At 49.7% G+C, this 27,832-nt stretch overlaps 1 protein-coding gene across 5 annotated transcripts in view; it reads left to right on the forward strand.

Annotated features, from left to right (window-relative positions):
• Positions 1–27,832, forward strand: part of CRTC3 (CREB regulated transcription coactivator 3) — a 1,392,170-nt gene that overhangs the window by 494,388 nt on the left and 869,950 nt on the right. For all 5 annotated transcript variants that reach the window (XR_013608913.1, XM_078683321.1, XM_078683323.1 and 2 more), the window contains exon 3: positions 14,978–15,097. Coding sequence is in view for 4 of the 5 variants with exons in the window: in XM_078683321.1 (XP_078539447.1) it covers positions 14,978–15,097 (120 nt within the window). In the remaining variant the exon portion in view is untranslated. The remainder of the gene's footprint in view (positions 1–14,977; positions 15,098–27,832) is intronic.

The following is a 27,832-nucleotide window of genomic DNA, read 5'->3' on the forward strand; positions in this document are numbered from 1 at the left end:
TCCGGGTCGTCGCCGGTGGACCTCAAGACCTCCCCGGCGCCGGTCCCTCAGGTGTCCCCCCCGGCGCCGTCTTCGGGAGGCGCCGTCCCCGAGGCCTCCCTTGAACCGGATCCGGCATCGGTGCGGCGCCGCTGGGAGCCACATCAGACGCCGTTCGGAGAGTTTATCTTTCATGAGCCGGCCCCATCATTTGACACCCCTGGGTACCAGGAGATGGGTGATGAGGGGGATTGGGAGGGGTCTGAGGACCCTCTGACACAAGCGTGTCAGTCCCAGGAGGACTGGACAGGTGAACTTGGGGATGCCAGTGATCTGTACACATCACCAGACACTGGCTTTGTCTCCCCTCCTACTGTGGCTACGGAGGAGGGAGTGTGGTGCGGGCGGCCAAGGCCTTGGGCCTTGAACTCCCCGTCGCGGCCGTGAGGACTAACCTCCTCACTGAGGTCCTTAAACCGCAGTCAAGCTTGGCCGAGCCTCTGCTGCCGTTTAATGAGGCCTTGACCGACGTTCTTTTGGGCACTTGGTCCAGGCCCGCTACAGGTTTGCCTGTAGATAGGAGCGTGGCCAGATGCCACCGCCCGGCCCCGGGCAACCCTTGTTTCCTGTCCACCCACCCCACCCCTGAGAGCCTGGTGATCCAGGCCTCTAATTCCCAGACCGCGTTCCCGTCAGCTCCACCTGACAGGGAATCCAAGAGGTATGAGCAATACGGCAAGAAGGTATTCTCCTCCCTAAGTTTGGGACTGCGGTCTTCCAACACCGCATGCCTCTTGGGCCCCTACACCCACTCCCTGTGGGACACGGTCGCGGACGTGCTGCCAGAATGCCCGTTGGAAGTACGGGCTAAACTCGGCCAAGCCCTTGTGGAGGGCCGAGATGCGGCACGTTATTCAATTCGGTGTGGACTGGATACCACTGATTCACTGGGCAGAGCGATGGCAACGACGGTGGCGACTCGTCGCCACGCCTGGTTGAGATCCGCCAACTTCTCGGCTGATGTCCAGAATACACTGATGGACATGCCGTTTGATGGCCGTCGCCTTTTTGGCGACAAGGCAGACCATGCGCTTGAGCGCTTTAAGGACTCCAGGGCTACGGCCAAGTCCTTGGGCCTCTCGGCCCGCGCCAGCAATCGGCTGCCTTTCACTCCTTTCGTGGCCACGGAAGGGGTGTTCCCACGTCTGCTGCCAGCCACGTGCCGCAAGGTAATACCAAACGCGGTGGCGGCCGTGGAAACCGCAGTGGCGGCGGTCGGGGTCAACGGCGAGGTCAGTCCACACTTTCCCCCGCGGCATCCGCCTCAAAGCCCTCCTAGTAAGTGCTTTCAGGCCCATGTGTCGCCAGTGGGGGGCAGGGTTCGCCATCACCTCCTCCACTGGCACACTGTCATTTCGGACAGGTGGGTGCTGCAAATCGTCCGAAGGGGCTACTCCCTCCCCTTCGAGATGACCCCTCCAGTCATGCCACCGCAATACCACCGAGTATTGGGGGATCATTTGCGACTTCTGCAGGAGGAAGTTACGGCCCTCTTGGCCAAGGGGGCCATCGAGCGCGTTCCTGGGCCAGAAGTAGGGTGTGGTTGTTACTCCCACTACTTTCTGGTACCCAAGAAGGGCAAAGGGGGCCTACGCCCTATCTTGGACCTCCGGAACGTCAACGGCTTCCTCCGGAAGGAGAAGTTCAAAATGCTGACACTGGCTCAGGTCCTAGCTGCCCTGGACCCAGAAGACTGGATGGTAGCGTTGGACTTGCAGGACGCTTATTTCCACATCCCCATCCTGCCGGCCCACCGGCGCTACCTGCGGTTCACGGTTGGCCACGAGCACTTTCAGTTTATCGTGCTCCCCTTCGGCCTTACCAGCGCCCCACGGGTGTTCACAAAGGTGATGGCGGTGGTCGCAGCTCATCTGCGCAGGTTAGGGGATTCAGTCTTCCCCTACCTGGACGACTGGTCGTTGAAGGCGGGCTCGCCCCAGACAGTCGTCAGCCACCTCCAGACGACGGCAGACCTCCTGCATCAGCTGGGGTTCTCCATCAATGTGCCGAAGTCACACCTGTGCCCCTCTCAGAAGCTCCTCTTCATTGGAGCGGTTCTCGACTCGGCGCAGTTTCCGGTTTCTCTTCCCGAACAGCGGGTCCGGGATATTCAGGCTCTGATTCCACTCTTTCGGCCTTTATCCCGGGTCTCGGTCAGGTTGACGCTGCGGCTTCTGGGGCTGATGGCCTCCTGCATCCTCCTGGTGCATCACGCTCGGTGGCGGATGCGGGCTCTGCAGTGGGACCTGAAGTTTCAGTGGGCCTAGCATCAGGGCAACCTTTCCGACCATGTCCTGATCTCGGAGGGCACTGCAAGACAGCTGCAGTGGTGGCTCACGGACCGCGATTGGGTCAGCGGCAGATCCCTCTCCCTTCCCCAACCGGAGCATGTAGTTGTGATGGACGCGTCCCTCCAGGGCTGGGGAGGCCACATGGGAGAGGCGGATATCAGAGGCCTCCGGAGGAGTCCCAGCTCCATATCAACCTTTTGGAGCTGCGGGCGATTCGTCTAGCACTGAAGGCATTCCTCCCCTCTGTCCGGAGGAGTGTAGTGCAGGTGTTCACGGACAACACCACCGCCATGTGGTACTGCAACAAACAGGGCGGGGTGGGGTCGTGGACCCTTTGCCAGGAGGCTCTGCACCTCTGGCAGTGGCTGGAACATCGGGGTGTGACCATGGTGGTTCAACACCTGGCAGGTTCTTTGAACACCAGGGTGGACGAACTCAGCCGTCGGTGCATGATGGATCACGAACGGTGTCTGAACTCGGACGTGGCGCAAGGCCTCTTTCAGCGATGGGGAGAGCCTTGGTTAGATCTATTCACCACCGAAGAGAACGCGCAATGTCATCAGTTCTGCGCGTTTGAATTTCCAAGACGGCACTCGCTCGACGACGCTTTTCGTCGCGGGTGGAGTTGCGGTCTGTTGTACGCCTTTCCGCCTATACCACTTCTACCCAGAGTGCTGAAGAAGTTTAAGCGCGACCGGGCACATGTCATCCTTGTGGCTCCGGACTGGGCACGAAGGTACTGGTATCCAGAGCTACTCAGTATGTCAGTCGATCCCCCGGGTCGTCTGCCTCTTCAGGAGGACCTTCTATCGCAGCAACAGGGGGCGGTCCTCCACCCGAACCTGTCCAGTCTCCACCTCCATGCTTGGAGATTGAGCGGCGACAGTTGAGGCCATTTGACCTGCCTCCTGAAGTCTGTAATGTCATTCTGGCAGCCAGGCGTCCCTCAACAAAGTCGGTATATACGCCTGCAGGTGGAACAAATTTGTGGCATGGTGCACAGCAAAGGCTGTGGATCCTCCTGCTGCCCCTCTTTCTGAGGTTCTTCTCTTGCCCAGCAGGGCTCTGCTCTGGGCACTATCAAGGGCTACCTTTCTGCCCTTTCAGCCTTTCTAAGGCTGCCTGATCAACCTTCTTTGTTCATGTCCCCTATTGTAAATCGCTTTCAGAAGAGCATCACACACACGTTCCCTCCTGTTCCGTTTGTGATTCCTCAGTGGGACTTGAACCTTGTTCTTACGTTTTTGATGTGTGCTCCCTTTGAGCCACTTCACAACTGTCCTCTCCGTCTTCTTACTTTGAAGACTGCTTTCCTGGTTGCCATCACCTCTGCCAGGAGAGTGAGTGAGCTCCAGGCTCTTTCCTGCACACCTCCTTTCCTTTCTGTCCACCCGGACAAGGTTGTGTTGCGTACTAAGCCATCTTTCCTGCCCAAGGTTGTCACGGCCTTCCATATCGGGCAGTCTATCACCTTGCCCACCCTCTTTCTGCCACCGCATCCCTCTAAAGAGGAAGAGCGGCTCCACCGTCTGGACCCAAAACGTGCGCTTTCATTCTATTTGGATCGCACACGCCAGTTCCGGGTGGATGACCAACTCTTTGTTGGTTACGTGGGCGCTAAGAAGGGAAAAGCGGTGCACAAGCGGACCATCTCGCGGTGGATCATCTTGTGTATCCAGGCATGTTACTCCTTGGCTAAAAAGGAGCCCCCTGTTGGATTGCGGGCTCATTCCACCCGGGCCACGGCTACTACAACTGCCCTGGGCCGGGGAGTGCCCTTGCAGGGCATTTGCCAGGCAGCTACATGGGCCTCGCTGCACACGTTTGCAAGACACTACTGCCTGGACAGTCAAGTCCGGGGGGGTGGCTTCTTTGGCCGATCCGTCCTCCAGGACTTTCTGGTGTGATAATTGGTTCGCAGACCCACCACCGGGGTTGGTATTGCTGGGGTATCTATTCTAAGGTAAGGAATCTATCACTAACGTGTCTCTTTCAGATGCACAAGTTACTACTTGTGTAATGATATATCTGTAAGAGACATTAAGTTAGTGATAGATTCCTTACCGACCCACCCACCCTCCCCGTTCTGCGAACCGATATCTAGGGTTAAGATCATCCCCTTTCAGGGCCCTAGTTTCAATGGCACCAGTGTTGGTTTTTAACATTGGCTCGGCGCTTCTGGCGCGGAAAAGCTGTGTCTAAGAACTGACGTCAGTACGCGGAGGTGGCGTCTAAGTACTCCGACGACGTCATCACGGCGCCTACGACGGATGCGGAGCCGCAGACGACGCCTACCAACACGCAAGGGTACTGCTACGCAAAAAGTTTCCGGATACAGTCTGACGCCTGGGGATATTCTAAGGTAAGGAATCTATCACTAACTAATTTCTCTTACAGATATATCGTTACACAAGTAGTAACTTGTGCATCAGTAGCCTGTTACTGAATCGCAAAATGGGTTTGCGATTCAGAATTTGGAACTGGCGTATTTAGGGCATCCCTTTCAAAACCCAATTGTAGCGGTATGTATGAATGTGTTGTGAGTATGATTGCGGTGGCAAAATATTTGCATTTTACCACCTACTTCAAGTAGGTGGTAACCTTTTTGCAGATCGGAAAGGGTTCACAAGGGACCCCTTTCCCTTTAGGAATGGCAGCGAAACCGTTTTTTCTCAGAGCAGGCAGTGGTCCCAGTGCTCTTAAAAAATGAAAAGAAAACTTTAAATTTTTCTTTTCTAAATTCAACCCATTTTCCTTTTTAAAAAAAACAAGGTTGCTTTATTTAAAAGCAATCAGCAACATGGTCGTCTGCTAACCCCAGCAGGCCACCATCCCCGTGATTTTAGAGATTCCTAGGGGGTCGCAAATTGTGACTTACCTCATTAATATTAATGAGGCAGGTAATTTGCGACCCCCTAGGAATCGCAGAAAGTGTTAAACACACTTTCATACATGCCGTTTTGTGATTTCTTAATTGTGAATTCGCAATTAGGGAATCGCAAAAAGCTTTCTTAATACATCTGGCCCTATGACTTCACAGTTGTCTTAAGTTAATTTCTTTCTCAAAGTCCATAAACGTAAATTTTTATGGTAGTTCTAAACTTTATTGCATGCGCAGAAAAAACACCAGGACAAGGCAATTGAGCATTTGATTTCTTGTCAGCTCTTTGCTGCCATCACTGTTTTAGAGCAGTGTGTGGTTGGCCAGTCACTATCCGCTGTACCACCTGAACAGCCATGCCCTGACCAGATCAGGGCAGACATACTGACACCAAGCTCAGCTGTCTGTTACCTAACTGCCCAGAGGCAAGGTGCCAGAAGTAGAAGCGGGAGTGTGAGGTGGAGAGGGCTGCAGAATTCCTGGCAGCTGTAGCCACTGCCCAGTGGTGCTCAAAAGGCAGGTACAAAGTTATGATGTAATAATGTTCATGCTTCTGGGTGTTCTTCCTTTCTTTCATGTCTCCCCTGCCAAGGATCTGTGAGATGTTTTAACATGGGCCTGTGCAGGCATAGCAGGTGGCACGTGCTGCAGTTGCCGAGCACGTGCATTGGACGAGGCTGGGCCAAGTGACCCTTGCATTATCAGTCCAGTTAGCACTGTTGCAAGAAATAAAACGTCCACTGACCGTTAAACGCTTGGCCGAACAGCAAAAGTCCAGAGGTTGAAGTGGGCTGGATCAATTGCTATTTTTAATTTTAACGAAACAGTTCCCATTTTTTTTGTTTAACAAAGAAAGAAAAAAAAAGCTTTCCTGGAGGGTTAATGGATGAAAGGGGGAGAGGAAACAAGGTTTAACCTCTATTGTTCAGTAAGAGAGGAGAGGTAACAGGCAGTTAAAGAAGAAACTATCATTCTGTCCAGAATTCCTGGTATCTGATAAAGCTGGAAATGAGTGCAATTGGTTAAACAGCAAATAAAAAGTCAGCTTGGTGGCTTTTATGCCTTTGTGGATGGCTGTGAAGCTTCGTGGAGACAAAGGGGTATTCAGTTGAGAGGTACTGTATAGATGTTAGCAGTTCTACAATTCGCCCTTATAATGGAAACCTATAAACATTTTCAATGGGTTCAATCTGACTGCTGTTTGTAAAAATATAACTTTTGAAAGCACTTTAGGCACTTAAACACTCGAAGGGAAAAAATTACCTAAACTTGGTGCAGATTGTTGTATTGGGATTTAAGTTCTAAAACATTTCTGATTTGGATTGCTTTGTGGCACAGAGGTGTTGCATGGTTGGTACATGGACGTTCTCATGCAACCACCAATGGGTTTTGATGCAATTACCCATCTACTAACATTAGTAGATTGGATTGGAGCCAAAACATGCACACCTCCTCGGGTGTAAAATATGAGGCAGTTTATTTTCTCAAAATGTTTTCACTTTGCGTGTGTGCTGCACTTTACAGCATACTTATAAAGTGGGGAAAGTGTTCAACTGTCAAAGCACAGTATTTTGTACTCAATAGAAACTATGGTGTATGGAGGCCTGCTTTGGCACAAGGCAGTCTTACGTGGCCCATTGCAGGGAGAGAGAGAAACAGCACAATATCTGAGCACGTATGATGCTGCTCAGCTCTTTCCCTTTCACGCAATGGTGCAGCGTGAAAACGTGGCCTTGAATATTTTTACTTAATTTGCTCAACCCTATCTTATATTATGTACAGCCTACCCTATTGTGTGCAAACAATATTATACTGTGTAATTCTGTTTTAAACTATTGACTTGCATATTCCCTGCATTTTCTGTCGGAGGCTGAGAAATCATAACATTGTAAGTATACATGTCACTATTCCTCAGCGCACCAACCAAGATTCAGATTAGTGACCCTCCAATTAGACACAACAGTGATCGCATTAAGTATCTGGGTTTTCCTACTAGAACAATGCATGTCCTACACATTAATTTAACTTTCATTTTCTTTTCATTTAAGGTTTGTGCACTGTATTACATTTCCTCCCACTCGTCTATGGTTGACACGTCCGTCCATGCTGCTCGAGGAGCTGTAGTGGTATGTTATGATTTTAAAAGAGAACATACAATACACAAATGTTAAATGTTAAGCCAGCTATTTTAGATGGGGCAGATAAAAATATAGCCTGGCCCGACTGTGTTGACTGGGGGCCGCGGACACCCGGACAAGCAGGGGAGGCCTGCCCGGGACCGACGGACCCCGTCCTGGGCCTTTGGCAGCCCGGGGGACGGGGCCCAGGGCCGGAGCACTCGATCCAGGGCCCGGCGGGGTCCCTGGACCCAGCCAGGGCTCCCAGGCTCGGAGGTGCAAGGGAAGCCACCCCGAGCTTGGTGGACACCGTCCCGGGCACCCTGCCACGCGGCAGAACAGAGGACTGATCCTGGGAAGGGGAGGCTACCCTCCCCGGGGCCCTCAGGGACCCGGAATGGAGCTCCTGAACCCAGCCAAGCAAGGGGAGGCATCACGGGCACAACGGATCCCCGTCCTGGGCCTTTGGCAGTGCGACAGCCCAGGGGACAGGGCCCAGGGTCGGAGCACTGAACCCAGGGGCCCAGTAGGGCCCCTGGACCCAGCCGGGGCTCCCAGGCCCGGAGGCGCAGGCGACGCCTCCCCGAGCCTGCCGGACACCGTCCCGGGCACCCTGCCACGCGGCAGGACCGAGGACGGAGCCTGGGGAGGAGAGGCCACTCTCCCCGGGGCCCCGGATGGAGCTCCTGAACCCAGCCAAGTAAGGGGAGGCTCCCCGGGCACAACGGAACCCCGTTCTGTGCCTTTGGCAGTGTGGCAGCCTGGGGGACAGGGCCCAGGGCCGGAGCACCCGACCCAAGGCCCGGCAGGGCCCCTGGACTCAGCCAGGGCTCCCAGGCCCAGAGGCGCAGGGGAAGCCCTCCCGGGCCCTCCGGACCCCGTCCTGGGTACCCTGCCACATGGCAGGACCGAGGACGGAGCCCCGGGGTGGGGAGGCCGCCCTCCCCGGGGCCCCAGGACCCTACCCATCAGTGGGAGTCTCCCCGGCCTGCCGGAACCCATCCAGGGCAGCCTGCCACGCGGCAGGCCCAGGGACGGACCCTGGGCTGGGGCGGCATCCAGCTGCCAGCTGAGGCTAGGCCGAGAGGGGTCCCAGAGTACCCTGCCCCTAGTAATCCGGAGGAAGACTACCCCTCTTTCTGGGAACCCGCGCGCACAGAGTGACAGAGGGGACCCAGGGAGCGAACGTGCCCGACCTGCTGGAGCCCTGGCTGGTATCGGGGAGGCGAATGGCACCTAACCGGGACTTCCAGGGAAGCCCGGCCATCTGGTCACCCCATAGGAATGCATTGGGTGTGACCAGATGGCTGAGGGGGCCGGGACCAAAAGGACTCCCAGCTGCCCACCCCGAGCCTTCGCTCATGGGCTCTCGGGGGAGGACTGCCCGGGACCCATGGAGCCCGTCCCGGCCACTCGCCCGTGCCGTTTGCCCTGGAGGAGGGAGCCCTGGACGACCGGAAGAGGACTGCCCGGGACCCATGGAGCCCTTCCCGGGCACTCAGCCGTGCCGTTGGCCCTGGAGGAGGGAGCCTCGGACGCCCAGAGAGGTGCTGGCCAGGCATAGCCCATCTGGTCCCCGGCAGAGAACCACCAGCCCGGGAGGAGTGTCCGGGCATACCCTGCCCCATGTAATCCAGAGGAAGGCTTCCCCTCTTTCTTTGAACACGTGCGCACAGGGTGACGTAGGGGACCCAGGGCGCAGAGACGCCCGACCTCCTGGAGCCCTCGCTGGGATCGGGGAGGCAAATGGACCCTCATCGGGACTTCCAGGAAAACCCGGCCATCTGGTCACCCCATAGGAAAGCATTGGGTGCGACCAGATGGCCGAGGGGATCGGTGCGACCAGATGGCCGGGACCGAAAGGACTCCCAGCTGCCCACCCCGAGCCTTCGCGGTAGGGCTCCCTCTTGCCCACGCAGATCAAGGCTCAGGGGTTCTCGGTCCTGGACGCCCGGAGGAGTACTGCCCGGGTCCCATGGAGCCCGTCCCGGGCACTCGGCCGTGCCGTTTGCCCTTTGCCCTGGAGGAGGGAGCCCCGGACGCCCGGGGGAGGCTTGCCCGGGACCCATGGAGCCCGTCCCGGGCACTCTGCCATGCCGTTGGCCCTGGAGGAGGGAGCCCCGGACGCCCAGGGAGGTGCAGCCCAGGCATAGCCCATCTGGTCCCCAGCAGAGAACCGCCAGCCCGGGAGGAGTGTCCGGCCATACCCTGCCCCTAGTAATCCAGAGGAAGGCCACCCCTCTTTCTTGGAACCTGTGCGCACAGAGTGACGGAGGGAACCCAGGGCGCAGAGACGCCCGACCTCCTGGAGCCCTCGCTGGGATCGCGGAGGAAAATGGACCCTCATCGGGACTTCCAGGGAAGCCCGGCCATCTGGTCACCCCACAGGAAAGCATTGGGTGCGACCAGATGGCTGAGGGGATCGGTGCGACCAGATGGCCAGGACCGAAAGGACTCCTGGCTGCCCACTCCGAGCCTTCGTGGTAGGGCTCCCGCCTGCCCACGCAGGGCAGGGCTCTCGGGCCCGGACCCCCGCGGGAGGACTGCCCGGGATCCATGGAGCCCGTCCAGGGCACTCGGCCGTGCCGTTGGCAAATGGAGGAGGGTGCCCCGGACGCCCGGGGGAGGCCTGCCCGGGACCCATGGAGAGTGTCCCGGGCACTCGGCTATGCCATTGGCCCTGGAGGAGGGAGCCCCGGACGCCCAGGGTGGTGCTGCCCAGGCACAGCCTATCTGGTCCACGGGAGAGAACCGCCAGTCCGGGAGGAGTGTCCGGGCATACCCTGCACCTAGTAATCTGGAGGAAGGCTACCCCTCTTTCTTGGAACCCGTGCGCACAGAGTGACGGAGGGGACCCAGGGCGCAGAGACGCCCGACCTCCCGGAGCCCTCACTGGGATCGGGGAGGCAAATGGACCTTCATCGGGACTTCCAGGGAGGTCCGGCAATCTGGTCACCCCATATGAAAGCATTGGGTGCGACCAGATGGCCGTGGGGATCGGTGCGACCAGATGGCCGGGACCGAAAGGACTCTCAGCTGCCTACTCCGAGCCTTCGCGGTAGGGCTCCCGCCCCGCCTGCCCTTGTAGGGCTCTGGGCTGCAGGGCTCTGGGGCTGCAGGGCTCTGGGGCTGCAGGGCTCTGGGGCTGCAGGGCTCTGGGCGCTGCAGGGCTCTGGGCGCTGCAGGGCTCTGGGCGCTGCAGGGCTCTGGGCGCTGCAGGGCTCTGGGGGCTGCAGGGCTCTGGGGGCTGCAGGGCTCCGGGGCTGCAGGTCTCTCGGGGCCTGTAGCGGCTCAGAAGATTCACTGAGTCGCCGCACGGCCGTCGGGTGTGCTCGCATCACCCCTTCGTTGTCGCATCAAGAAGAAGACACCATTTTTGTTGCTTCGCACTGGATCGTTATCGCATCACGGCGCTGCTGGTCGCAACGACAAAGAAGCGCAGTAAGAAACTGACGCATCACCTCCCCATGTGGAGAACAACCGACGCATCACCTCCCCTTTGGTAAGGAACCAAAGCATCACCTTCCCTGCAACTCTTTTGTTTGTATAGCATTATGCATCCAATGGTACATAGAACGTAAAGTGACGAATTTACCATCTAAAGTGAACTAAGCTATTTCTCCCATTCTAAAGTACAGTATTGTGGATCTTTGTCGTTTGTTGTCTTGTGTTAAGTCTATATAAAAATACCTCTTTTAGGTATTGCCTGCGTTGCAGCGCATGCCCTGCGTTGCAGCGCATGCCCTGCTCACTTGTTAGGTCTCGCCTGCGTTGCAGCACATGCGTTGCTCGGTTGCGAGATCTATAGTCGTTGGTTTTCTGTCCAGTTTCTTTGGAAGTTGGGTTGGCGACCGCCCTGTCTCCCTTATACCCTTCCCCTCAGGTCTCACCTATGTTGCAGCACATGCACTGCTCGCTTCCTCTGGAAGTGGGGTTGGTCACCGCCCTGGCTCCCTTAGGCCCCGCCCACTTGCCTAGCATTGCAGCACATGCGCGCTGCGCCTTTTCACATTGTGTCCTTGTCTCCAGTACTCCATAGTATAATATCATTATTATGCCAGTTGTCCATGGTTTTTTGCACCCTCATCTCCCCGTGAAATTAAAAATCTATTAGCGCAACCGGGAAACCGACTCGACAGGAAGTAAAAACCACACAACAACACTAAGCACAACGCAAGAGCTGAGAGCACAACAGCGTGTGCAGGAGCCTGCCTAAGTGCGAGCGCACTTCACACCTCATCATCATCTGAGAAGGGCCAACTTGTAGGCGAGTGGACAGCGTTCACCTCCCGTTTAGGGCAGTATGAACCAGGGTTCACCTCCTGTTTAAGGCAGTATGACCCAGTGCCTCTGTGCACCTTCCCCGTTTGCGACCCTGACAGTCTCTTTCAGAGTATTTCATAGTTATGGCTTCCCTTCATCTTTCCTTTTGCTCATGGCTCTGTTTGTTTTTCACAGCGGGCAATTTCATTAGTGATACTACTGTGTGATTCATTGTCCCTCAGCTGCTGCGTGAGAGCCTGGCCCTGGTCACTCAGGCTTGTCTCTGGGGTGCCTGAGTTCCTTGTTATAAGCAGGCTTTCAGGAACAAAGCACTCAAAATGATGTCCTTTAAAAAACAACTTAATCCAAAGTGAAAATTAATGAAACAACAACTACACCGTCCTTATTATTACCCACTAACTATTGGGGAACCCCGAGCACTCAATCTTATCTATACTACTATTATAAAGGAAGAACTTTGAGGCTTTGAGGCGGGTAAACTCTGGAACCACAGCGCCAATCCACACACCTGATACATCTTTGTAAACCTCAGGGTGTGCAGATGGACATAGGCTATATAAAGTAAAAAAATACGTTATATTTAAAAAAAAATTACATTAAAAAAAAATAGTCCCTGAGAAGTAGCGCCGGCCGCGACCTGCGTGGTCACGTCAGGAGCGCGAGGAGGAGCGGCGGACATGGCGCGGGGGAGGAGCGGTGACGAGCGGACGGGGAGGACATGGCGCGGGGGAGGAGCGGTGACGAGCGGCCGGTGAGGAACAGCGGACCGGCGGGAAGAGAAGTGAGCGGCGGAGCGGTGAACTGAGGAGCGGCGGCTGAGGTAAGGCTCCGGGGGACAATGTCGGGGTAGGCGGGGGTCGGGGCAGGCGGGGGACGGGGACTTACAGCAAAACAGAAGGGTCGAATTTAGATCTGGCATGGACATTTATGCAGAGCGCCTCAACACTGGGCCTTTGTGATATTTTCGTTACACTGCCATAATTGTGTACTTTTCAGCATTTGACGAGGTAAGGCTCCGGGGGACAATGTCGGGGCAGGCGGGGGTCGGGGCAGGCGGGGGACAGGGCGGGCGGGGACCCAAAATGATGGAAAATGTCGGGGCAGGCGGGGGTCGGGGAAGCCTGATTGCTAGAAACAGCGGACACAAGCATGGGCAGAAGCGGCCAGGACCAACAAAACAGGAGCAAGGAAACACTGTAAGTACGCTCTGTTGCTCCCGGCCGCTCTGCTGCGCCTCTCCTGCTGCGATGCTGCCCCCAGCCCCCTTCTGCCCCGGGCAACGCTGGGGCGGGCTGCTAGTAATAAATAAAGAAGGAGTGAAGCCTCAAGTGTACACTCACTAGAAGAGTGACGTCATCCAGCCGCTGTTCATTGGTCACAGCACCTTTGGATGGGGTGGTTTAATCGGTTGGTAATTCCACTTTGGCTTAAGCTCTCTTACAGATCACAGGATCATCAGTCTTTATACTCACTCTGATGTGCAGGGATGAGCCCTGACTAAGGCTTGGGCCAGGCTTTCCTCTTCTCTTGTTGAGGTACCTAAGCCAAGGTTCTTCTGTCGAGGCGCTTCCACCCAGGTTCTTTTGTTGAGGCACTTAGGCCAGGGTTCTGCTGTCGAGAAACTTAGGCCAGGGTTCTGCTGTTGAGGACCTCAGGGCTGGATTCTGCTGTTGAGGCACTTAGGCCAGAGTTCTGCAGTTGAGACACTTAGGCCAGGGTTCTGCTGCCGAGGCACTTAGGCCGGGGTTCTGCTGTTGAGGCACTTAGGGCTGGGTTCTGCAGTCGAGACACTTAGGCCAGGGTTCTACTGTTCAGATACTTAGGGCTGGGTTCTGCTGTTCAGATACTTAGGGCTGGGTTCTGCTGTTGAGGCACTTAGGGCCGGGTTCTGTTTTAAGGCACTTAGGGCCAGGTTCTGCGGTTGAGGCTCTTAGGGCGGCCATCAGGTCAGATGCAACCAATCCACCTCTTACAACCATGTAGCAAAGTCCACCCAAATAGCACACACTATATGTTTTTAAAAACATACACGCGTAGCTGACAAGTTTTTTCCCATTGTGCGACTTTGCAATTTGTTCACTGTACTTAGGTGTGACATTTCAGTGCCTTTTTCGTGACACACTCGGATGAACATCTTATTGCCATAAAATGCAGTATAATCAAAGGTATCACTACTGCCATTTAAATTACCACCGTTTGTGACACTTGTGAAGTAGAAAGACCCCATAAACAGCCCTTCGCTTGACATGCATCCCATTTCAAACAGGATGGTTCTGGATAATTTTGTGGAATAACAACAAAGAAAGCATCTAAAAGCAGCGTTTAAATGTGTCCTGAATCCCTCATGCCATAAACCTTATCCGCAAATGTTGCTTTTCGTGCCGCTCTGAAAGGGGGCTGTCCGTGCCCCACGGCGGCAGCCCGTTCTTCCACAGCCTGGGTAAATACAACTCTGAGCACCGAATGTGGTCTTGTGACCACGGCTGTATGATTCACCACTCGGGGGCAGAGGCCAGGCTGAGAGGCGCTGCCTTTGGACACGGGGGAAGTGAGAACTAAACTTTTGGTACCTTTGTGTGTGTGTGTTTTGTGTGGTGGCCCGAGAGACTGAGGGAAAGAGAGAGCCAGTGTGTGTGCAGGTTTTTTTGATTTGTGTTATCTTTTTTTATAGGACTGTTCTCAACTTTAAATCGTACAACCTATTGAAACATACACAAGCATTTGCAATGCAATAGGTCTCGCATTTACACAAGTTTGAGCTAGTGGCATTGTAAATGACAATACCTTTTATTTATGTTTTTGTTTTTAAAACATAAATAAAAGGCATTGTCATTTACAATGCCGATAGATCAAGCTTGCATAAATGCGCGACATATTGCATTGCAAATGCTTGTTTATAATACAACCTGTGTGTCGTCCATCTATAATGTTGTCACTGTATTACTGTATGTGTTCACAAATGCTTTACACACTGCCTCTGAGATAAGCCTGTCTGCTCGTGCCCAGCTACCAAGGCGGTGAGCAGGGGTTATTTTAGAAGTGTAGCCCCTTACCCCGACTAGACACAAGGGTCCCTTTTGGTCAAAGGTACCTACCTCTGCCAACTAGAGACCTTCAAATCCATCATCCCGCAATATACTTGGAGTGCATTCATTATACATTGGAACCTGGCTGTGCCAAGTCTAAGCTCGGTATCATCTGCTTTAAGTATTAAACCATGTATCTTTTAACAAATGTAGGGCTGTTGCTGGCATAAGACGATAGTCATGCATAATGCTCATTTAGTTCTGCGAAGTAGTTATTCACATTGTGTTTGAAAACATAGTTATTAATGACCTCCTTCTTTCCTTTTCTGTTTTTTTCAGCCTTCAGTTAACCCCACAGATAACATTCGAGGAATGCGCCATCATGGACTGGTGGAGAGAGTGTCTCGAAGTCGTCTACATCCCTCTTATCATAGGCCTGTAGAGAAGCATGGGCGACCGATATCCTTTACATTTTGGTGGCAATGCCCTTGTAAAGTACATAAAGGGAAATTCCTTATTGTTTTTACATATATATTGGGTCACTTAGACTAGCTGGACTGTTTTATTTACCATTTAACTAATGAATGAATGAGATTTGTTGTCAGCCAACACGATCATGTTATTCTGTGTTTAATGGTTAAAAAATGGGCACTGTTGCCAGTGTCTGGTAGTGTAATTAGCACATACTCATGTTATCCAGGTTCATGTGTATGCAATGTGTTTTGAGCCATTTAGCTTCCCTACATTTTTTTTCTTCTTTTTTTGGGTGACCATTCTTTTGGATCTCTGCTGTGAACGAGTCTCACTCGCTCAATACTCTGGTAAAATGATTTTGAGTGTTAAGAACCCGTGCCTGCCTTTTAAAGTAAGGGCCACTGCTATGCAATGGGGTAAGAGGCTCTTTGCTGGTTACGTGTGATCACTTGTGCTGAGAAAGTGGGACTACTGTCTAACTGAGCCTGGTATCTGTGCATAGGTAGCCTGTTAAAGATGGGATCTACCTTTAAGTAGTTTAAGGTCAGTGCAGACCTTGTAATTGAATTGGATATTCAAAAAGAAAGGTTGGTATTTCTTTTAGACTATAGTGTAAGTCTGTAGTACTTCACTAGTGCTTAACAGTATTTACACTGTGAAGCGAGAATTGTACCAAAGTATATTTTCACATTGGCTGGACCTAGAGAAGAATTTAATGTCTTTCTTTAATAAGCAAAGGTTGAGTCCAAATATGAAAATATTTCAACTCAATACCCCTAAATGCAGATTCCTCACATTTAGAATATCCTGTGGTGCCAGACTAGATCCAGGGAAGTTTACAGCAATTATTAAGCGTACCAATTGGGGTTGCAGTGTGATACAGCAGATACTCTGTATCTCCCGGAAGAAACCGAGTAGAGTCGCATATAAATTCCATTCTAGGATGCTGAAGTCAGTTGCTTCCCCCACCCCCCCAGTGGACCCAGATCCCCGCTCCCAACTTTATTGATCTTCCGATTTCTTCACATTTACCTGCGGTAGTGTATCAGGGATAGTGTCTCCCCCAAAACCACCATGATTCAAGCTGTGGCATGATAGCAGAAAGCCATTGTCAGTTACAGTTATGCACAGCGCATCTTTGGTACTTGGGCTCTGGCCACAACTTCAATTTGTGTGATAAATGTGCCTTCATGAACCTGAAGATGCTCCACAAGCAGGAGGCAATTCGCTGTGTCGCCGAACTTAAAAGGCTGCGGTCGAAAGCGAAGTTCCACTCCAAGTCACAAGGCTATTTGCAATCCATTTAAAGATGCAATCCAGGGTGAACCTCAGTTCCCAAAGTCTTCTGATAAGTCAGAGACACATCTTAAGTGCAAGAAAGGCAAGCGGGACTCAACCCCCTCTTGCCATTCGAAATCTGACGAGATGGGGCGAGGGGCTAGATTGAAAGTTCATAGCCCACTAACTTCTTTTGACTCAAACCCAAGATGCTTTTGCATGTCTTCAGGTACCGTGGATCTGTGAGTTGTTTCAGTTAACGCTGACGGACCCTCTCTTGACACTAACTAATTCTATGGTTGCTGCTTCTGGGATTGTTTCTGAACAGCCGCGGTCGACAGTAGGAGTTCCTGCAGGGCGATGACGTGGGGAGGGGCAGGGTGGGGGGTAGTAATGTATGGATTACAGAGTTTAACAGGTAAGTAAACATATAAATAAATAAAACGGATTTTGTTGCGTGCACTGCATCGCATTTGGTGATGCAGTGCGCGCAACGAAATTCGAAGCACAAGACCAAACATGTGCCACGCTCTCCGTCGTCAACACCGAAGAAAGCCTCGATGCCGAAACCCTCAGCCAATGAAACATACAAAGGACAAACATTCGGAACCGAAAAAAGTCTTGAAGCCGAAAATAGTCTTGGAGCCGAAAAAAGTCTTGGAACCACAAACTCCTATAACAAAACCTAAGGAGTCCTAGACCCCACAAAAAGCCTCTGGGAAATGGTCCAAAGAACACCCTGACTCAAAATCTCCGGCACCGACAAAAGTCATTTTACCCACACAGGCTGTACCTGATTTTTTGGATCTAAAAGAAAAAAACTCTTTTTATTGACCCAGAGACTGGCAAAGTCTTTGCCAAGCCTCCAAAAAAGAGAAAACGACACTTCGGAGGAACCTCAAATACCCTTGAAATGAAAGGAGAGGAGTACTAACACCTATTCACCTCCTTCTCTTCCTCCAGTTGATCCAAGTCTTTTTATTTCTCCACCACACTCCCCACAACATACTTTTTCACTTCAAAAACTAGATGATAAGGATGATCATACCGATGAGGGTGGGAATATAGGTCCAGATAGGGCTGATGATGTACATACCTTCCCACATGATCTAGTCCCTTGGGATGACTACAACACAGATCCTGACCCACATAATGACCCGGACCTCTATCCATCTAGGCCATCACCACCAGATGACAATATTGGTTTTGCGCAACTAACCAATAGGGCTGCCCAATACCACTCTGATACCATTCTGATCCCTTAGAGGAAGATTTTTACTTGAAACCTTTTCCACCCTCGCAAAAGTCCACGCACACCCTGCCAATGTTAAAGGGGATGCGCAAACATGACCCACACGTTTTTAAGGACCCTGTTAGAGCCAGGATTCTCAACACCAGGGTAGACAAAAAGTATAAGGCAGCTCCCAATGACCCAGTTTATATTAAAGGTCAGGTCCCTTTGGAGTCTCTTGTGGTGTCTAATGCACACAAGAGGGCAAACTCACAAAGTACAGGCAACACCCCCCTCCTGATAAGGAGTCCAAACTAATAGACACATCTGGTAAACATATTGTGTCACAGGCTGCAAATCATTGCCCGATTGCCAATGCCCAAACTTTATTGGCCAGGTACGACAGGGCTCACTATGATGAGCTTGAAAAGCTCATTTAACACCTTCCTGACCAGTACAAACAAAAAGCCAATGACCTTGTACAAGAGGGGAAATTGATCACAAACACCTCAATTAAATGTGCGCTTGATGCGGCTGATACCGTATCTCGTGCCATTAACACTAGTGTTTTGGTATGCAGGCACGCTTGGCTTTGAGTCTCCGGATTCAAACAGGAGGTGCAATCTGCTATTCTTAATCAGCCCTTTGATCAAGAGCATCTGTTCGGGTCCTCAGTTGACACATCTTTAGAAAAGATGAAAAAAGATATGGACACTCCTAAGTCCATGGGGGCTTTACAATTCCCTTCCCTTAGAGGTTCTTTTTGCCGCTCCTTCTACAGGACTGGCTCCAAAACCATTGGCTCAGAACATCCCTCTTCTTCCTATAAGATCCCCACTCAAACTCCCCTACCATCAAACAGTGAGTTCATACCGATTATCCCACTCCTGTCGGGGGACGTCTCTCACAGTTCCTACATGTCTGGAATTCAATCACAACAGAAAAGCCGGTAAGACAAATTATCCAGTATGGTTATTGCCAAGAACTCACCTCTATTCCCCCAAATATTCCTCCCAGACAACGTCCAATGTCCTCGGAAAATCTGACACTTCTCAAACAAGTGGTTCTCTCTCTATTACAAAAACATGCAATAGAACCAGACACCTTGCCTCATCAAGGCACAGGGGTTTACTCCCTCTATTTCATAATTCCAAAAATGGACGGCTCTCTCAGGCCCATATTGGACCTCAGACCGCTAAACTTCCACATGGTCACTCTCCAAAAAGTGCTCCCACTGCTTCAACAGGGCAACTTTCTCTCCACTCTGGATTTAAAGGATGCCTACTTTCATATTCCCATTCACCCCGCTCACAGGAAATATCTCAGGTTCGTGGTAGATGTCCAACACTACCAATTCAAAGTCCTCCCATTCAAGGTGACTACAGCACCCAGAGTCTTCACTCAGTGTCTCGCAGTAGTTGCGGCCCACTTACGAAGACATCACATTATCTGGACGACTGGCTCATAAAAGTGAAGTCAGGCAGCAGTTGTGTGCAACACACACACAAAACAATCCAACTGCTTCACGACTAGGGATTCACGCTAAACCTCACCAAATCCCACCTCCATCTGTCCAGCATACAACAATAGGGGCTACAATAGACACTTCAAAAGCTCTAGCATACCCCAACCCAGTCAGTATAAGCGCCACACAAGCTCTAATAGCAAAATTTCAGCCTCAACACTCATTACCAGCGCAAGTGTTCATGCAGCTAGTTGGGATGATGGCCTCTTGCATTCTCTTCGTCCCTCATGCTAGACTCCAAATGCGTCCCTTATAGGAGTGTTTGGCACGTCAGTGGAACCAGGCTCATGGTCAGCTAACAGATCTGATGTTGGTAGACGACCGCACCCATCGCTCTCGGCAGTGGTGGAACACACAAAACCTTTCCAAAGGGCGGTTGTTCCTCGACCCGGTTCCACAGATAGTGCTAACACCAGACGCATCGTTCACCGGCTGGGGAGCTCATCTTCAAACCCATTCCATTCAGGGCATGTGGACTCCTCGGCAAAAAAAATCCACATAAATTACCTGGAATTGTTGGCAATCTTCCTAGCGTTAAAATCTTTTCAACTCCACCTTGTAGGCAAAGCTGTCCTGGTCCGTACAGACAACATGACAACCATGTATTACATACAAAAACAGGTGGGGCACACACTCTGCAGCTTTCACACCTAGCTCAAATCATATGGAAATGGGCCATTCCTCAGAACATAAATCGCCTTGCAGAACACCTCCCAGGAGTACACAACGTAACTTAGCGTATACATCCATTAGACTACATCTCCAAAACAGACAACACTTGTCTTCGTTTAGGGAACCAGCTATCAAAGTATTTATGGAAGGACTTAAAAGAATAACTCCACCTAGAGTTCTTCCCTCTCTAGTATAGAACTGAAATGTGGTCCTTACCAGACTCATGGGTCCCCCAATCTTACTTAGATACATTATACATGGACATCCTTTTCTATTTCTTACTAGCTCCCATCATAACCCTCCATGGCAAAACAATCTGGAGATGGAGTCGATGCCCATGCGCACTATCATTCTAAGGAGGAGTCCCCTACCTCGTGACTACAAAGACTTTTTCCAAGACAAAAACAAAGTGCAAACATCTGAGTCCAATGCCAGATGGCGATCTATGCACAAGTATACGCATCTGCAGCTCTACATGCCAAGAACAGATGCATACTGGTAAGAAGCATTTTCCTTCCAAATCCTCCATGAGGTGTGCATTAGATGCTGCCGAAACAGCTGCCAGGGGAATTAATATCCAACAGACATTATTAAATGTTCATTTTGATAAACAAAATCTGTTTCCCCTACAAATGAATGAAGTCTAAGAGAAGATGAAGAAAGACACTGAAGTTGCTAAATTCAAGAGAGCACTTCAAACATCTCTCCTTTTGACACTCCTTTCAAGGAGAAGGTTAAAAAACCACTTCCACAGATGCATTCATATAGGCCACAAAATCAATACTCTCCTACTAGAGGATATAAGAGAGGCAGTTACAGGTGTAACAACTGCAAAGGTCGGGGCAAAGGCACACCAACCCGTATCTCCCCATCGGCTAATAAACAGTGACTCCATGATCATTCCCCCGATCATCTTACACCTGTCGGAGGTTGACTACAACATTTTATTCCCACTTGCCAGTCAATAACATCAGACAAGTCGGTGTTGGACATTATCCAACATGATTATTGCCTAGAGCTCACCAGCAATCCTCCCAATATTCCATCTCGCACTCAAAGAATTTCTCTCAAACATTAACAACTACTCAAACCACCATAAATCTTCTCTATCAGCTGTGATTCACAGCCAATGCTCAAGAATCCCATCTTCAACCTTCACCGCTTCAATGATATTTAGTAGCTATAATCAGCACTCAAATAGGTCTAACCTATCCAAATGTTTAAACACTGCTACCACAATTTCAAAGCAATCTGTATCTCACAGTCAAAACTTTTATGAGACTTCTAGGGAAGAAGGCATCCTGCATTGCTGTGGTGTCCTATGCACGACTAAACATGCGTCCTCTTCAGAAATGTTTATTACGTCAGTGGACTCAATCACAGGGAAAACTACATGATCTAGTGTTGACAGACAGCTGCAGCCAATGCTCTCTGCAGTGATGGAAGACAAAAAACTTGTCAGACAGACGGCCATTTGTTGACCCTGTCCAACCGATCGTGCTAACAGCGAATGCATGCCTCACAGGATGTGGTGCTCATCTTCAATATCTACTGGTTCAGGGTCTGTAGGACACAAGACATTAGAATCTCAACATCAACTACCTATAGCCTCAAGCTATTCACCTAGCGCTGAAAGCATTTCTACCTCGCCTTGTAGGCAAGGTTGTCCTAGTCCGGATGGACAATATGACAGCCTTGTATAATGTACAAAAACAGGGCGAGACACACACTCTACAGTTGTCACACCTCTCTCAGACCATTTGGCTTTGGGCGATTCATCACAAAATCCACCTGATAGCACAGCACCTTACAGGGACAGACAACGACTTTGCCAACCTTCTCAGCAGCATGCGGCAACAAGCCATGAGTGGGAACTCCACCGCACGTCCTCCTCCCATACTTCCACAAATAGGGTTTCCACAAATAGACCTGTTTGCGACAGCACAAAATGCAAAACTTCGGCTACAGGTTCCCACACCCTCTACCCAAAGGCAATGCCCTACAAATTAATTGGTCAGGAATATTTACCTATGCTTTTCCGCCTCTCTCTCTTCTTCCATTTCGGGTTCAGAAACTCAGGCTAATGCTTCACCCTCTTTCTAGTAGCTCCCACAATGGCTTGTTAACCATGGTTTACCACACTACTCGAACTTTCAGTAGTCCCACATGAGAAGCTCAGTCGAACGTCAAACTTTCTCACTCAGAACCATGGCGAAATCAGACACCCAAACCCAAAGGAACTAAACCTAGTGATTTGTCTAATTAAGTCATAGAGTTTGAGTATCTAAATCTGCCAACAGAATGCTTGGAAATTCTTAAAAAAGCACGGAAACCTACTACTAGAGCTTGCTAGGCAGCCTAGTGGAAAAGGTTTATTATTTATTGTAATAGTCAAACAATTGATTCACTAAATGTTTCTATACAAAACATTATTTTCTATCTCTTGCATTTACAATGCTTAGATCTTGCATATACCTCCATACATCTACAACTGCAGCAGTGGCTGCCTACCTTCAAAACAGGCTACATTCATCTTTGTTCATAGTACCAGTTATTAAGGTTTTCATGGAAGGCTTTAAAACAGTGATACCTCCAAATGTCCCACCTGCAACTGAATGCAGCCTCAATATTGTTCTGACTAGACTTATGGGTCCACCTTTTGAACCGTTCCATAATTGCCCCTCCAATATCTTTAGCTGAAGGTTGCTTTTTTAATTTCGATCACCTCACTAAGACGTGTGAGTGAGCTTCAGGCACTAACCTTAGAAGACCCATTCTTTAAGCTTCACAGGGACATGGTGATTCTACGTACATACCCAAAATTCCTTCCAAAGGTAGTTTCTGCTTTACATATTAACCAATCGATTGAGCTACCTGTTTTCTTTCCCAAACCAGATTCTGTAGCAGAAAGAGCTCTTCATACTTTGGATGTTAAAATATTTTATGTATTACATTGACAGAACAAAAGATTTTTTCAAAACGATTTTTTGTTGCATTTGCTCCTCCTCACAAAGGGAAACCTATTTCAAAATCTGGCATTTCTATATGGATCGTTAAATGTTTCCAGAAATGCTACATTGTAGCCAAAAGGACTTTATCTGTACCTCCTAGAGCACATTCTACTCGTAAAGAAGCAGCATCTATGGCTTTCTTAGGTAATACCCATAGCTGACATTTGTAAAGCTGCTGCATGGTCTACACCTCACACATTTACCAAGCACTATTGTGTGGATGTCTTAGCACGCCAAAAAGCTAATATAGGGCATGCAGTGCTAAAAACACGTTTTCAAATAACTGCAACATCCACTAGTTACCCACCGCTTTCCTGTAGGGCACTGCTATACAGTCTATGCCAAGCAGGTGTATCTACTGCACACATGTCTCAAACGGCTTTTGAGTGGGTCGCAATCAAACCTACCTCATTAATATTCATCAGGTAGGTCGCAAATTGCTACTCAGTCCTTACCTCGTGATTCGAAAGACTTCTTCGAAGAAAAACAACTTGCAGACAACCGGACCAAACACTAGATGGCAGTATGCAAAGCATGTGAATATACTTGGAAAAAACTGTTGCTTCTAGGCTAAGTAACATAATCCTTAGTCATACGCCATGTAGTAGATAAGGTGCTGCCGTGACAAGCGCTTTGTGAAGCCACAGTAGGTAAAGTGTCCAGCCATCCACTCCCTAAAACAGCTGTCACATGTCAGACATTTGGCATAAGCTCAGGTCTATCCTCTAATTTTCAGGCAGGCAGCTCTTAATATCCAGTGGCGCTGCGGATCAATGAAACTGGTGAAGCGCACTGATGGGGCCAGTTTAAAATAAAATAAATAAAAAACCTCATTACCTCTGCCCTCATTGCTCACAGCTCCCCCATCTCTTTGTTGGTGGTTCCAATTCCCCTCTTCCAATCAAGGCACTGCTCTCAAGCACCAAGATTGGCTGGAGAGGATTGGCTCCATGCTCACTGATGCACTGGGGGGCCTCTGCTTGCTCTTCACCCGGCTGTCTTGGACACCCAGGTAGAGAGGTTTACACTGCGCATACCAGGCTGGCCGTCGCAAGACAGCCGGCCAGTGTGACCTGCGCAGTGTAAACTGGTAGAGCGAGCACCACTCCCCTGCTGCCAGTCAGCAGTGGCCACGCCCCAAACATGGCGCGGGCTGGGGAAAGTGAAAAATAAAATGATAATACATTTTATTTTATTACCATTTTTATTTTTCCCCTTTTGCAGGGCTGGCAGCACGAGGGCGACGCTCCTTTTCCCTAATAGAAGGGTCCGCCATTGCTGATATCTGTAGCATGATCCCAATTGTTAAGGAAAAAATCTCTTTACCCAGGTGTAACCTGCTCATTCAACGGTATAACATTATTAGAGTCCAGTGGATGTCAGACGGCTAGTGCTTTTGAAAATGCACAGATTTAAAAAACCTCCGCGTGTGCAGGTTTAGCTTTACATTCACAGATGGGGTGTCCCAATGTTTAATAATAGCCTCAGATGTGCTGAAACCGTTTGAAATACATGTTGCTGCCTCAAAGTGCAACTATAGCATCAGTTGCTGTGAGCATCCTTGCAGTGTGCCTCAAATAACTAAAGGTGCTTCGGATGAGGAGAAATCAATTTAAACAAGCATTTGCAATGCCATAGGTCTCGCATTAATTAAGTTTGAGCTATTGGCATTGCTAAATATTGCAACACTAATTGCAACGAAAGTCTATAAATTGTAGACCGAAAAAATGTGTATTTATTTTTTTTAGCAATGGTGGCATGCTGCGCTTTAGATGAATATGTTTAAAAGTAAAGTGTGCCATACTGCGATTGCTGCCATAGTTAATTGTGAATGCGTTAACAATTGATGTGTGCACTGATGGCTGGTGGTGTGTGTGTGTATGTAGAAATTGTTCACTGATGGCTGGTGGTGTGTGTGTCTGGTGGAAGTGTGCACTGCTGGCTGGTGGTGTGTGTGTGCCTGGTGAAAGCGTGCACTAACGTCTGGTGGTGTGTGCCTGGTGGAAGCGTGCACTGACTGCTGGTGGTGTTTGTGCCTGGTGAAAGCGTGCACTGATGGCTGGTGGTGTTTCTGCCCGGTGAAAGCGTACACTGACGACTGATGGTGATTGTGTCTGGTGAAAGTGTGCACTGATGTTGTGGTTGTGTGTGGTTGTGTGTGTGGTTGTGTGTGTGGTTGTGGTTGTATGTGTGGTAGTGGTTGTCTGTGGTTGTGTGTGTGGTTGAGGTTGTGTGTGTGTGTGTGGTTGTGGGTGTGTGGTTGTGTGTGTGGTTGTGTGTGTGGTTGTGTGTGTTGTGTGTGTGGTTGTGTGTGTGGTTGTGTGTGTGTGTGTGTTTATGTGTGTGTGGCTGGTGCTGTCATGTTCTCTGTCTCCCAACCGTCTCCATGGACCTTCAGTAGATTGGAATTTCTATCATACTCATCATCAAGCCATTGTAACAGCCACTGAAAGCACTATGCCTGCTCACTTCACTCTTACAGAGAACAGAGCACAGCCCTCATAAAGGAAGGAGGAGACACACCCAGACAGAAGTGGGTATTAGGCAGGTGCTACCTCAGATATATCTTAACGTTCTGGGAAATGTACGGTGATGGAAGACCAAAAAGAGGTGGGTCAGTGTGGCAGGCAAATATGTATATTTTGAAATATATGTGCAAATTGGACCATGAAAGGGATTGGAGTGTGACACTAGACTAAGTATCTTGCTTTCATGAATAATGAGAACGACAGAATAAGAGCTGGGAAGACGCCATACACACAAGATGAAATATATAGGGGCAATGTGCGCTACATTTCACTAAAGAATGCCAGCGACAAAATACACAGAGCCACAGGGTGTTAGAAGGGAGGTCGGTCAGTGGAACAAAGAAATATAGCAAAGAGAGTGAACGGAGGAATTGATGCAGAAAGTACGAATGAAACGCTGCAGTGAGTCATGGGAAAAGAAAGAAAATGTGCATGGGAAGGGAAGGAAGCAAGCTGAACGGCAGGGGTGTAAAAGGAGGCGAGAAAGGAGGAGAGAGGAGAGAAGAGGGGAGACAAAGTGGCAGGAAGAAGAGAGAGGGCATGAAGGGATCGAAGGCAAGGGAAAGAAAGGGAAGGTGGACGAGATTAAGAGTAGCCACAGATGGACTTCCGAAAAAAGAAGGGAGGAAATGGTAGAGGAGAAGCACGAACCCCCGTGCCTCAGTGCTAAGAGAGCCACGAAATGAAATTAAAAAAAAAAGCGATTTGTGCGCACGCACATTGGGTATTTCCGCTCACAGACAGAACTCACTCACAAAAGTGAACAACTGACCAGTCATATGGGTTGCCTGCAGTGGTCATAGTAGAGGCAGAAGCAAAATTACGTTTTTTTATGGGAACGGAGGGTGCAGCCATTCACAATATGGGAAGCAGCAACAAACTAGCACTGTGGAAATGCATGCAATTTATTTAATAAAATGTTTGATTAATGGCATCTCTAAAGTGGGAAAGAACCAGTCACATCTGCTCAGATGTCAGACACTATCGAGCCTCGGTTTTCATTCAGAGTGAAGAGCCCCCGTGCCTCAGTGCTAAGAGTGCCGCGAAATGAAATAATAAAAAAAAACGCGATTTGTGTGCACGTGACGAAAAAAAGTGCTGTGCACGTGTGCTTGTGTGCAAGAGACGTCTATCGGATTACACAGGACATCATCAATGCGGCGTGTTTGTGAGTACAATCAGTCAAGTGAATGGCATCTGGAAGCCGTATGACTTTGAACATTGAACATTTTAAAAAGGTAATAAAAATTGGATATTTGCCTTACTCGCGGCTCGTGCATCGCACAAAGGTGGTTTCTGAGCATTCCGACCAAGTCCTGAATATAGCACCACAGAAGACTCTGCATGTGATTGACTCTACGGAGGAAAGTACAGACGCACATGTGCACACGTTTACAGATGAACATACAGTGGATCAGTGACAGAATACATCATTGTGTTTGCCTCCCCGCCCCTGTTGCTAAAAACCCAGATAGAAATTACTGTCAGCCAGTTGCAAATGAATTGTGATTGATCCCAGTGGTGGAACAGAGGGTTTTGGAAGCCACTGCAATGAAATTGGAAACATTCACATTAATTCCAGGTTTATCTATACACAGTGTTTTGGTGCCTGATGGTTGCTATTGGTATGAGTTACTACTTTTATCTGATGAGTAGAATTTGTATGGCTTTTTTTCAGTGAGATATATAGGATTATCAGGTCTTTAAGTGGTATGGAAAAACTGGGGGGGGGGCTCTCAAAGGGTCATGGCCGATGCAATTAATGGCGTGGCTTAGAAACACATGAGCTAAAAATCTGTGTTTAGCATAGTGGACCGCCCAACTGGAATTCTACTGCTTCTATCATTTTATCCAGATATATGAAACAACAAGTAATATTACACTTACAATAAGCCAGGACTATTGCCTTTGTCAGTGGATGTTAGTTGCATATGATAAATAAGCAACAACTACCGCTTAATTTTTTATAACATTGAAAATGCTTCAGTTCTGACATAATGAGATTATGAAACAAATATAATAAGTCTCTTTGAAGTTACCTCAATGGCATGACTGATGGCACTGCTGCAGAGTTCAGATTTTTCTACCAGAGGGTAAGGGCAACAATGCTTGTTCTAGTAAGGCTTTGGTGTGAGCTCACGTGTTTACAAATATCGCGCTAGTGAGACGTCTTCTTTCATTGTTTACATACTGCGTCAATTCGCCACGCTTTGCACGCAGACCACCCCCCTTTCTCGCCTGTTGCCTGCTAGCATTTATAGAGCGTTATGTATAAAGTATGAATGCAAATATACGATTATATACTCCATTGTCACTGTAAAACCTATATAGAACTTATTTAATTGTGTAAATGTTATTCTATACGTACAAACGATGATATTCCAACCTTACAGAAATCCATGACATGTACGTAGAAAGCAGATATTCTGTTTTGTAGTCACTGCCCCGTGTTCCAGTTCGAAATGCTTTGTGGGA

The sequence above is a fragment of the Lissotriton helveticus genome, chromosome 3_1, assembly GCF_964261635.1.
Source record: "Lissotriton helveticus chromosome 3_1, aLisHel1.1, whole genome shotgun sequence".
Taxonomy (NCBI): domain Eukaryota; kingdom Metazoa; phylum Chordata; class Amphibia; order Caudata; family Salamandridae; genus Lissotriton; species Lissotriton helveticus.